Source organism: Sceloporus undulatus, chromosome 8, assembly GCF_019175285.1.
Source record: "Sceloporus undulatus isolate JIND9_A2432 ecotype Alabama chromosome 8, SceUnd_v1.1, whole genome shotgun sequence".
Taxonomy (NCBI): domain Eukaryota; kingdom Metazoa; phylum Chordata; class Lepidosauria; order Squamata; family Phrynosomatidae; genus Sceloporus; species Sceloporus undulatus.
Genome location: NC_056529.1, coordinates 30232705 through 30245763, shown reverse-complemented (window position 1 = coordinate 30245763; position 13059 = coordinate 30232705). Strand labels below are relative to the sequence as shown.

At 42.2% G+C, this 13059-nt stretch overlaps 1 protein-coding gene across 4 annotated transcripts in view; it reads left to right on the top strand.

Annotated features, from left to right (window-relative positions):
- PMS2 (PMS1 homolog 2, mismatch repair system component) overlaps positions 1-10793 on the top strand; it is a 17022-nt gene extending 6229 nt beyond the window's left edge. The window contains exons 6-15 of one of the 4 annotated variants that reach the window (XM_042438674.1): positions 469-636; positions 1362-1459; positions 1849-1948; positions 2143-2227; positions 2854-3006; positions 3517-3802; positions 5417-5584; positions 6146-6246; positions 8547-8716; positions 9929-10793. In XM_042438674.1, coding sequence (XP_042294608.1) covers positions 469-636; positions 1362-1459; positions 1849-1948; positions 2143-2227; positions 2854-3006; positions 3517-3802; positions 5417-5584; positions 6146-6246; positions 8547-8716; positions 9929-10072 — 1473 coding nt within the window. In that variant the 3' untranslated portion in view covers positions 10073-10793. Of the gene's footprint in view, positions 1-468; positions 637-1361; positions 1460-1848; positions 1949-2142; positions 2228-2853; positions 3007-3516; positions 4355-5416; positions 5585-6145; positions 6247-8546; positions 8717-9928 lie in introns of all 4 variants that reach the window. The other 3 variants (XM_042438672.1, XM_042438671.1, XM_042438673.1) reach the window with 3 other exon arrangements.
- The last annotated feature ends 2266 nt before the right edge of the window (positions 10794-13059 follow it).

The window sequence follows — 13059 nt, the reverse complement described above, 5'->3', positions numbered from 1 at the left end:
GATATAAATATGAAAATCACTTCTGTAACAATGCTGTGATAGAGCAGAGTATAAACACACAATTTTAAAGTAGCAGAGATACCTCACAACCAAGGTATATGATTCCTTTGCTTATTGAAACCTCTGTATATAAAACCAATTGCAAAAGAGAGGTACAAAGTTATAAGTACAGTCGGCCCTCTGTATTGGAAGACCCGGCCCAATGTGGTGCCATATGTACACAGCCACACCGACATGGCCATGCACACGATTGCGTAGTTAATGGTTTGGATCTCAGTATTTTGCAAATGCATTTCACTAGCTGTTGTAACACTATGAATGTAAACATAATAGGTGTAATGATGCTGGATGGGAATCTGTGAGCTGCTTCTGAGTGATGTGAGGGAGGAATGATATAGGGCTCTAAAAACACATCCCTGTTATTAGGCATTCCTTAGAAACTAATGGTTTGGTTCTTGTTGCTCCCAGGAGTATGCAAAAATGGCTCAGGTGTTGCAAGCATACTGCATCGTTTCCACAGGGGTCCGGATTACCTGCACCAATCAGGTTGGTCAAGGGAAGAAGCAAACTGTGTTATGCACCAATGGGAACCCTGGCATAAAAGAAAACATCGGAGCAATATTCGGTCAAAAACAGGTATTATCACTACTGTTACTATTATCATCAGTACAACTAGTTGCTGCAGTTAATTGAAAATCTGGAATGTCATAACCCAGATGTAAGAGCAGGGATGATGACAGACCAATTGAAGCAGCTTTTGGGGCAACAATCTTTGACCAGCAATTTATGTTGGTCAGTCTCATCCTGAGATAGATAGAAAAACCTATGCCCCATTAAAAATATTAAACTTGAGCCCAAAATTTAAAGCTGCTTCAGGTCACTTTGGAGGTATGCTGTTTAAATGATGCATGTGTACTAAGAGTCTGGAAGCTGCGCCAAAGCTGCGCTCTAGTCCTTAGGACTGGATCATAGCTTTGGCGCAACTTCCAGACTCATAGGATGCATGCATCATTTAAACAGCGTACCTCCAAAGTGACATGAAGCAGCTTTATTTTGGCCTGTCTGTATGAGGCCAATGATATTATATTGGGAATGCATCTGGAATTGAAGGAAAGCTCTTAGCTTGAAGATTGTCTGATGTTACTCCCCTAACTCAAAAATCCTGCAACTGTCTTAGCATTAAAGGCTTTAATGGCAGGAGGATGGCAGCCTGACTGATTGTGCTTTCTGATAGGCAGTAGATCTGTGAATGGTCCATGTCTGTGTGTTGGCAAGTCAGACCTAGAGAGGATATAAATTGAGTAAATGAAAATAAATCCATAAATCATGTAAAACCCTGCTGGCTCTTATTTCTTATCTAGGTGCAAAGCCTGATTCCTTTTGTGCAGCTGCCTCCTAGTGATGCCATCTGTGAGGAATACGGCTTGAACCTGGCTGATATGCCCACAAAGCTTTATACGTAAGTGGATCCTAAGTCCTTTTTTCACTTTAGCCTAGAAGACAAAGGCATAATAATTTGGCCAGAGTAAAAAGTGCATAGGGTTGAAGACCTGGATGTGGCATGCTGGCTATGTCTGGATTGTTAATATACTTGTCTGAGAAGGTGAATGAAGGATTCAGTTTGAAACATCCGTTCCCTGCTTTTAAGGGAACTGGGATCAAAAGAATGAATGTCATAAGCAGAATCTGTCCACTTATTGCATTTGAGGAATAGTGAAGTTGTTGGTTTTTTTCTGGATCAATTCACTTCCACTTCTGTCCTTATGAAAGACATGTGTATCAAATGCCATAGCTTTTCCTCCTCTTCTTCTATTGAACATTATCCTTTACATTTTGATCTTTAACCAGTATCACAGGGTTTGTTTCCCGTTGCGATTCTGGCGTTGGGAGGAGTACCACCGACAGACAGTTCTTCTTTATTAACCAGCGGCCGTGTGACCCAGCAAAGGTACAGTCCTCTTTAAGAACATGTGGCTTCCTGGGCCTTAGGTTTGTTTTCTCCAGCAGTGAGCCTATAGTTTGTCCTTTGGCATCTGCCTGGCTTTAGAAAAGGGTAGATTAAGATGATGGTTTTGAATACAGACAGAATTATTATGAATGCAAATGCAAATCTGGTTGTGGTCCTTTCTTGTACTTGGACAGGTTTCTAAACTTGTGAACGAAGTGTATCACATGTACAACAAACACCAGCATCCATGTGTTGTTCTGAACATATGTGTGGACTCAGGTGAGTCACCTGCATTTTTCTGGGGGGTAAATTACCTGTAAAAGCATTGTGTGTGTTAGCATTTGAACATAACACCCAGATTTAGGCCATGAGAATAAATTTGGATCCATTTTTCTTTCTACTAAGAAGAGATGTCCAAAGGCTAATCCAGATGATAAATATACTACCTAGTGGGCTTCTTTTCCTTCAACAGAGGTTTGATATGTAGAAATCAGGAGGTGGAGACCTTCCTAACATGGAGCTTAAATAGTAAAGGATAGTGAGAGAGTAAGCAGAAACCTCTGCTTCAAGTGAATGTAGTTTGTAAATACTGTGATCCAAGTTAATGTAGATGTTCTCTCTCTCCCCATAAAAGAGTGTTACAGACTTGAAATTGATAATTTTGCTAAGCGGATTGATTCCTTTTAGAGAGATTTATAGATATGCAGACATCAGTAAGGAAAATCTTCTAGCTAGAATTAAATTGAAGCCTATTTTCCCCATCCGCTACTTCTGCTTTATTTTGTACACTTAAAAACTGCAGATACGACGATGACCAAAATACCTGTCTCTGAAATAAATAAAAGTGAAGGGTCTTCTCTCCCACCGATATTATTAATGGTTAAAAACGTATTTGTTTTATTTAGAGTCTGTTGACATCAATGTAACACCCGACAAAAGGCAAATATTTCTGCAAGAAGAAAAGCTTTTACTAGCAATTCTAAAAACTTCAATGATGGGAATGTTTGGAAGTGAAGTTAACAAACTTGTCCTCAGTCAGAAGCTGATGGATGTTGAAGGTAAGAATGAGAGCCGCCATTTATCAAAACCATCTTTGTATCAGGATTGAAGCTTTTAAGGTTGTGGAGCTGATTGATTTGGAGGCCGAAGCCCATTAGCTTAATTGTATTACAGGCTGAGTCTCTCTTATCCAAAATGCTTAGGACCAGAAGAGTTCTGGACTTTGGATTAAGGCCCATCAAAATAAGGCCCATTCAGTTGGGCATACAGCTTGGTTACTACTTAGTGTTGAGAACACACTGACGAAGCTTACCCAGTTTTTATGGTTGCAGACCTTTGCATGGTTACCTGGGAATAAGCCAAACTGAATGTAACAGACAAATCTGAATAGACATGCGCAAGATTGCATTGAATGTCGACACTTGGTTTGCTGTGCCATTCAATACTGAGCAGTCATTGGCAAGCATTGTCTCTCTTTGCATCTGAATTGGCGCTTGACAGAGTCACAGTCTTCCTGCAACTTGGGTTTTTAATCACATCTTAAACCCTTTCTTCTTATTCTTTCTTAGGAAACTTTAAATCTGGGGTTCAAAATGAGGCAGAAGCACCTGTCTTGGAAACGCGTGATTCCTTCTCTCAGGATCTGGGTGGAAATGCCAAAATAGCAATGACCGTGGCCAGACTTCGGGAGTCATTTGCTCTCCACCGTATTAAAAAAGCCACTGGTCCGAATGCTGAAAATCCCAAACAGCAATGCCCTTCCTCCAAACAGCAAAAGCTTCCCATGTTCTTTAGCGTTTTGGATTCCCCGGATCAAAAGACTGCCTCCAACCAAATGGCCAAGGATTTAAGCAGGCGAGTCCTTCACAGAAATGCCACAAAATCCGCAGAAGAGACCTATTCCGGTTGCAGAAGTAGTGCCTCCGCAGACTCAGATCTGGGTTCAAGAGCCCCAGAGATGGCTATCTGTCTCAGTTGTGAAAGCGCAGCTAGTTCCCCTGAAGAAGAATCCCAAGTTCCTGAAGAAGGAATCCAGAGTGAATCTTCTTTGGGAACAGAATGGGACTCAGACCAAAGCCAAAGGAGTGCTTTGTCCCAGCAATTGCACCCTTCGTCCCCCAAAGTGAAAGGCTTGAAGATCAGCTCCTCTCTCTCGCAGGGATCCAGTTCGTGGGAAGAAAAGGAGGCCCAGGACTCTGTGGCTCTTTCTCAATATGACATCCCAGTGGAAATAGCAAAGAGGACTGTGCCTCTGAGCTTCTCTCTGAGGATCCTGAGAGAAAGAGTGAAGACGCTGATCGGGAAGCAAGAGAGGAAGGCTGAAAGGCTGAAGGACAGGAGATTCAGGGCAAAAATTAGTCCAGGAGAAAACAAAAGGGCAGAGGATGAATTAAGGAAAGAAATAAGGTATTGGTGCTTGCCTATTAATTTCTCTGTTTGCAGAATAAGATTGCATCCCTGGCTTTGGATGTATTTGCAGATGAGTATTGAAGAAGCTTTGAGGATACAGTGGGCCCTTGGTATCTACTAGGGTTTGGGTCCAATCCATGGATGCCCAAATCCCATTAAATACAAAGAGGTAGTAAAATGGTGTCCTGATATAAAAAAGCAAAATCAAGGTTTGCTTTATAGAATGTATTTTGTTCACATTGGCCTGTTACAGACTGCCAAAATAAAGCTGCTTTGGGTCTCTTTGGAGGTACAGTGGTACCCCGGGATACGAATGCGCCGCCTTACGAAATTTCCGGGTTACGAAAAAAATCCATAGAAAAAAACTGTTCCGGGTTACGAAGGTTATTTTGGGTTACGAAAATTTTTTTTGTGCTTTTCGGCGCTTTTTCGCATGAAATCGCGGCTTTCACTATTAGCGCCTATGGCTTTTTCGGCTTACGAAGGATTTCGGGTTACGAACGCGGCGGCGGAACGAATTAAATTCGTAACCCGGGGTACCACTGTATGCTGTTTAAATGATACATGCCTCCTAAGAATCCGGAAGCTGCACCAAAGCTGCACTCCAGTGCTTAGGAACGGAGTGTGGCTTTGGCGTGACCTCTGGACTCGTACGACCTATGCATCATTTAAATAGCATACTTCCAAAGAGACCCGAAGCAGCTTTATTTTGGCAGTCTGTAACAGGCCATTATTTTCAAACCGTGGATGGTTGAATATGTGGATGAAAAATGTGTGGATACAGAATGCTGATTGTAATAAACCACCTCCATTCAGTGAAAGCGTTTCCTTTCCGTCTGCTGTGAGCCATCGCTTCCTTCCTCTGGGTTTCAAAGTCCTTCTGATCTCCATTAAGAGGGGTTCCCTGTGTTTTTCAGGGTGAAGGATATACTGAGAGGGTTCATGTATGAAAGGCTTATTAAAAAGTGGGATGGTGGTTGGTTGGAGCTTTAGCTTAGGACCTCAGTACTTGTGTTATGAGTCTTATAACCTCCTTTTTTGTTTTCCTCCCATGTACAGTAAAGAGATGTTTGCTAAAATGGATATCGTTGGCCAGTTTAATTTAGGATTCATAATAGCCAAGCTGAACTCGGACCTCTTCATAATCGATCAACATGCGTCTGATGAGAAATACCATTTTGAGCAATTGCAAGAGCACTCGGTTCTTCAGGGACAGAAGCTGATTTCGTAAGTGTTTTCTAAGGGACTAAAGTGTCTGAGAAGAGGGATAGTTGGTCACACGCAAAGTGAAGTCCATCCATAGGTATCAGCCTTGTTGCTTCTTACAGTCTGGTGTATCTTCCTTGTAGCTGCTCTGGATGTAACCCAGCAGACAACCAGATATAAATATTGAACAGTGCCAATAAGCTTTAGCTGAAAGACCCTATCTGCCTGTGTAAACCTGCCCAGGTTTTAAGATCTTTGGTTTCAGTTTTAAAACTGAGGCTTTCTCTTAGTCTTAGCAGCATCAGAAGGACATTTGGTGAGGACCTGGGAGAGAGCCTTCTCTTGTGGGATTTCCTCTATGTAAAAGGAAACAGTTTGTGGTGGGTTTGTGTTTATCTATTTATTATGATCTGAATTTTTATATTATTTTAATCTGCTTTTTAATTAATTTTTTAACTGGAATACTATTTAAATGTATTTCATGGTAAAGTGTAATGAAGTTCTTTGGAGGAGAAGTGGTTCTCCCAGAATGATCCTGACTTCAGAAATGACTGTATTCTTTGGTCTCTTGGACTTTTTCAGGCCTCAGGATCTAAATTTAACTGCTGTAAATGAAAGTATCTTAATAGAAAACCTGGAAATCTTCAGAAAAAATGGTTTTGATTTTGTCATTGATGAAGATGGTAAGTTCCTATCTAATATACTTACTATTCATTTACTTACTTGAGTGAGACTGGGATATTAGTCACATCAAAGATACAACATTCCTTCTGTCCATTTGCCTACTTCCTCTCAGACATACTATCCAACGCACCTAATATTGAATGGCTAGTTTGTCCTTCAGTTTACATTTGAATAGGATTGGAGGCCAATCAATATGTTATGCCTAGAAAAGCTAGAATTGGGGAAGCAATTGGTATTCAGATGAGGGGCCTAAAGTAGGCATTGGAGGTCCTTCATGGGAGATGTCTCAAGAAACCAAGATGGATGACTAAAGAACTTTCAACTGAGTTTAGTTTTTAACGGGACATGTATAAGAAATGGAAAAATGGGGAAATCACCAAAGAGGAATTCAAACAAATAGCAAGCCTGTGCCGGGGTAAAGTCAGAAAAGCCAAAGCACAGAATGAACTCAGGCTTGCTAGAGAGGTTAAAGACAATAAAAAGGGCTTTTATTGGATATGTCCGCAGCAAAAGGAAGAAGAAGGAAACGGTAGGATCACTGCGTGGAGAAGATGGCAAAATGCTAACAGGAGACAGAGAAAAGGCAGAATTACTCAACACCTTCTTTGCCTCAGTCTTCTCAGAAAAGGCAAAGGAAACTCAATCTGAGGATAATGGAGCAGAGGACAGAGTAAGGGAATTTCAGCACAGAATAAGTAAAGAGATAGTATACCTGTTTAACCTAAACGTACATAAGTCTCCAGGACCAGATGAACTATATCCAAGGGTATTAAAAGAACTGGCAAATGTATTATCAGAGCCATTGGCAATAATCTTTGAGAACTCCTGGAGAACAGGAGAAATCCCAGCAGATTGGAGGAGGGCAAACGTTGTCCCCATCTTCAAAAAGGGGAAAAAAGAGGATCCCAACAATTATCGTCCAGTTAGTCTGACATCAATCCAAGGAAAGATTCTGGAGCAGATCATTAAACAGAGAGTCTGTGAACATCTAGAAGGCAATGCCATAATCACAAAAAGTCAACATGGGTTTCAGAGAAAGAAGTCATGCCAGACTAATCTCTTTCTTTGATAAAATTACTAGCTTGGTAGATGATATAATGGATATTATATATCTTGATTTCAGTAAGGCCTTTGACAAAGTTCCCCATGATATTCTTGCAAACAAGCTTATAAAATGTGGGCTAGACAAGGCAACTGTTACATGGATTTGTAATTGGTTGACCGGCTGAAGCCAAAGGGTGCTCAACAATGGCTCCTTTTCATCCTGGAGGGAAGTGACCAGTGGGGTCCCACAGGGCTCTGTCCTGGGCCCAGGGCTATTCAACATCTTTATCAATGACTTGGAGGACAGAATTGGGGGCATACATATCAAATTTGCAGATGACACCAAATTAGGAGGAATAGCTAATACTCCAAAGGACAGGATCAACATTGAAAATGACTTGAATAGACTAGAAGGCTGGGCCAAAGCTAACAAAATGAATTCAAGAGGGAGAAATGTAAGGTACTGCACTTAGGGTGGAAAAATGAAAAGCACAGATATAGGATGGGGGGCACTTGGCTGAATGAAACTATGTGTGAAAGGGATCTGGGAGTCCAAGTAGACCACAAGTTGAACATGAGTGAACAGTGTGATGTGGCAGCTAACAAGGTCAATGCAATTTTAGGCTGCATCAATAGAAGTATAGTGTATCTAGATCAAGGGAAGTAATAATGCCACTGTATTCTGCTCTGGTCAGGCCCACCTGGAATATTGTGTCCAGTATTGGGCGCCACAATTCAGAAAGGACATTGAGAAACTGGAGTGTGTCCAAAGGAGGGCAACTAAAATGGTGAAAGGTCTGGAAACCATGAAGCCTTATGAGGAACGACTCAGGGAGCTGGGGATGTTTAGCCTGGAGAAGAGAAGGTTAAGAGGTGATAAGATAGCCCTGTTTAAATATTTGAAGGGATGTCATGTTGAAGAGGGAGCAAGCTTGTTTTCTGCTGCTCCAGAGAACAAGACCGGGAACAATGGATGCAAGCTACAAGAAAAGAGATTCCACCTCAACATTAGGTTTTAAAACAGCCCTCTTAATCACAAACACCTCTGTACTCACCATTTATGTTTGGATACCCTTTGCTACATTAGAGCATGAAACGTTAAATTTAAATATTCCCATTTGGAATTTAGATTGGAAGTGGGGACATTTTTAATATAAATATCAAAACTTATATGTCTGGTTGTAAAAACTAAAATTTCTCTCCAACCTTTAACAGTGATAAAGTGTTTTTAAACCATGGTTGTAAAATCTTTCAGCTCCTGTAACCCAAAGAGTGAAGCTAGTTTCTTTGCCAGTGAGCAAAAACTGGACTTTTGGTCCACAAGATATAGAAGAATTAATCTTCATGTTAAGCGATTGCCCAGGAGTGATGTGCAGGCCTTCCAGAGTAAGGCAGATGTTTGCTTCTCGGGCCTGTCGGAAGTCTGTGAGTATCATGTTCGCTTTACATGGGCCTCAGGAATAGACTATATACTTTCTATAAGGCATGTTTGTTTTTGAAATGTATATTAGCAATGTGAAAAAAAATTGTGGAAGGATAAATGATGCAGAGGATAAAGAAACATACAATGATAAAGCAAGGGCCCACTGTACTCTAATATCCAATCTATAAATCAAACTACATTTTCAGATGCAAAGTAATGGTGGCATAGTCTAAGGTCAAAGCAGGAGAAGCTCCACTTCTATCATTATTGGGAGAGATGTCCCTTTGGGACCAAAGACCATCGAAGTTGTCGATTTGTGGTGCTGGCCATATGCCTTCGGAGATCTTCAAAGGTCTGCCAAGCTTTCTGAGGAATAAAAACAGAATCTGTTTACAAAGATTCAGTTCCCTTGAGGTCACAAACTTTGTTGGGAGAGAATCATTTTGTGATATCTAGAGTTGTGAGGAGGACGTGTCTTGCAATTATTAGGGTGCCAAGAAGCCCTGATCTCTATTCAGGCATCTTGTAATGGGTTGAAATATACCCTTCCTGTTAAGGCTTTGTTGGCCACATTTTAACTAAGGCTGTATCACTTCCTACCGTTTGTAAGTTTCTCCACGTTTAGATGTTCCTGCCTACAATGAGTAAGTCCTTGGAGATAGAAGGGTAGTTTGGAAGCATTTCCCAGACATTCTCATGTTTGTGTCTAAGACTTTGGCCCCATATAGACAGGCCAAAATAAAGCTGCTTCGGGTCACTTTGGAGGTATGCTGTTTAAATAATGCATGCATTCTAAGAATCTGGAAGCTGTGCCAAAGCTATTCTCCAGTCCTAAGGACTGGAGCGTGGTTTTGATGTGACTTCTGGACTCTTACGACGCATGCATCATTTAAACAGCACACCTCCAAAGTGACCCAAAGCAGCTTTATTTTGGCCTGTCTGTATGGACCCTCAGTTTTGGTAGGAAGAAGCTCTCAAGTGTATTAGTCTCCTAAAAGAAAGATGCTGTGGTCTCTAGATACTGAATAAAGGGATGTAGCACCTTTGAGACTAACTGAAAGAAAGAACTTAGCAGCATGAGCTTTCATAGACTTCCATCTACTTCCTCAGATGCTTTTGGGGTGTTCCTTTTAAGAGTAAAGAAGTGTAATTACAGCATCACATAACTGATGGAAATGTCAAGAGATTGGTACTCCTTGTTTTTCCTTCCTCAGGTGATGGTTGGAACAGCACTGAATGCGAATGAGATGAAGAAAGTCATAGCTCACATGGGAGAGATTGAGCATCCTTGGAACTGTCCCCATGGAAGACCTACAATAAGGCATATAGCCAACTTGGACCTGATTTCACAAGAATAACAAGCTCTTTCTCTTTGGATTTCATTGTGAATGCAACTGTCATCCTTTGGGATCCTCTTTGATCGTGAAACTCTGAATTCTGACTCAGTGACCGTTTTGTGTTGCCAAAGAAACACTGCGTTATCAAATGGGGAGACAGTGGCAATACTGAGGCACAAAGATGTTGGCGAATGAGTTTTGCCTGATGTCCGTCTTCCTTGCCGTATTTCAGGCTGCGTCCTCAGATCTCAAAGTGACATCCGCAGAGATTGGAGGTTTTCTTCCCTGGAGCCAGGACTGTCTTGGAGAAAATAGGATTTTGCAGATCTGTGGATATAAACTGTATTCCTTCGCTCAAAGGTTTTCCCCATTCACAGTTGCTTTCTCCCTTTTGCATATGTGAAAAGGAAAGACAAGAAGTGATAGCGGACAATGTAGAGGTATGAGAACAGGAAAGGATTGTGAGCCAATAGTGTTTTCTCTGTGGTTCTCCTACAGTCACTTGATACGTCTTCCGCTTTTTCTCTCTGGTCGGGTGCTTTCAGGCCTATATAGCTTCCATAGGCGCATTGCTGTGGTAATGTCCTATTTCTTTCATCAGATATTCTGGATATACAAGGCATTGCTTGGACATACATTCTCACAACTTGAGTGGCCCCATGTTTTTATATGGGATAATATTTTTAAAACGTAGGTGTGTGTTTGTATATATGGACATATGTGTGCATTAAATATTTTTATACTTTGCAGCTTGACTTCCTTTGACGCCTATCCTATGGCAGCATTACTTTTAACCAGGGAATTCTAGAAACTTCCTTCTATCAGGTCTCTCCTGAAGGTGCCTTGCAGTATTTCCAAGAAAACCCACACTTACACAGTTAGTGGCTTTTCATATGGATGTATATATGTTTTCACACCTCACCCAGCCATCTTGCCATGTAAAAAAAGCAGCCTTTCGCCTTGCATGTAGTCGACTCCAACAAAAACTCCGAGACATTCAGAACAAGTGGTGGATCAATTTAGCAGAAAAGACACAACGTTGTGCAGATCTGGGTGATTCTAGAGCAGTAATGGCGAACCTATGGCACGCCAGCACAGAGTTTGTTACTAGAAAGCCAGAGGGACATGGCACTTTGCAATAAATAAGTGGGTTTTGGGTTGCAGTTTGGGCACTCGGCCTCTAAAAGGTTCACCATCACTGTTCTAGAGGATTTTACGACGCTCTTAAAGCAGTGTTTGGACCTGCATATCAGATCCAAAGCTCCCTGTACAGTACAGATGATCAAACACTCATCACAGATAAAGCTTCCATTCTGAACCAATGGGCTGAACATTTCCAAAGCCTCTTTAGTGCCAACCAAGTAGTCTAAGACTCAGCTATTCAACATATGACACAACAACCGACGGGTGCCCAAGCCCTTCCCTTCGGCCTCCCTCCCCTTCAGCCGAAGGGAGAGGCTGAAGGGAAGGGCCTGGGAGGGGTTCCCGTTTCCCTTCCCTTCAGCCTCCCTTTCCTCAGAGTGAACGGGTCCCTTGGAGCTGTTCTCCGAGGACTGTTTGCCGGCCTCTGACGGACCCAAAGGGACTCTCAAAGTCCAACAAACAGTCCTCAGAGGCCAGCGCGCTGTCCTCCAAGGCCAATTTGCTGGTCTCTGAGAGTCCCAAAGGGACCCTTAGAGGCCGGCAAATGCAAAGGGGAGGGAAAGGGGGACAGAGGTTCCACCCCGATGGCGGGAGCTCTGCCCCTGGCACCCAGCCCCCATCCTGGGAGTAGAAGCCCTGTCCCCAGCACGCGGACTACAAAAGGTTCGCCATCACTGCTCTAAACTATCTAGTCCACGAGCTGCTTTTTGCTGATGATGCTGCCCTTGTTGCCCATACGGAAGCAGCTTTGCAGCGCCTAACATTTTGTTTTGCAACAGCTGCAGAGCTCTTTGGGCTGGAAGTTCTCTACCAGCCGGCACCTCAGGAAGAACACTACCATCCCCACATCACTGTAGGCACATCTGTGCTTAAGTCTGTTCAGCAGTTCACCTACCTGGGAAGTATCATCTCCTCAGACGCCAAGATTGATAAAGAGATCGATCACAGACTGGCAAAGGCATATAGTGCATTTGGGAGGCTTCACAAAAGAGTCTGGAGTAACAAACACTTGAGGCGAAGCACAAAAATCAGTGTGTATAGAGCCAAAAGGGGGAAGAGGCAACAAGGGGACCAGCTATTTTAGATCTGATCCTAACCAACAAGGATGACCTAATTAATGGAGTGCAAGTGGTGGGATCCTTAGGTGGAAGTGACCATGTTCTCTTGGAGTTTGTTATACAGTGGAAAGGAGAAGCCAGGCAGAGTCAGACACGCATCCTAGACTTTAGGAGAGCAGATTTTGGTAAACCTAGAGAAATACTGGAGGTGATCCCATGGTCAGGAACACTAAAAGAGAAGGGAGTTCAGGATGGATGGGAGTTTCTCAAAGGAGAGATACTGAAGGCACAATTTCAAACTGTTCCAGTGAGAAAGAAAAAGGGGAGATGTCTCAAGAAACCAGGATGGATGACTAAGGAACTTTCAACTGAGCTAAGATTAAAAAGGGACATGTATAAGAAATGGAAAAATGGGGAAATCACCAAAGAGGAATTCAAACAAATAGCAAGCACATGTAGGCATAAAATCAGAAAAGCTAAAGCGCAGAATTAACTCAGGCTTGCTAGAGAGGTTAAGAACAATAACATCCAAGGGTATTAAAAGACCATATTGAAGCCATTGGCAATAATCTTTGAAAACTCCTGGAAAAAGGAGAGATCCCAGCAGACTGGCGGAGGGCAAACGTTGTCCCCATCTTCAAAAAGGGGAAAAAAGAGGATCCCAACAATTATCGTCCAGTTAGTCTGACATCAGTACTAGGAAAGATTCTGGAGCAGATCATTAAACAGAGAGTCTGTGAACATCTAGAAGGCAATGCCATAATCACAAAAAGTCAACATGGGTTTCAGAGAAAGAAGTCATGCCAG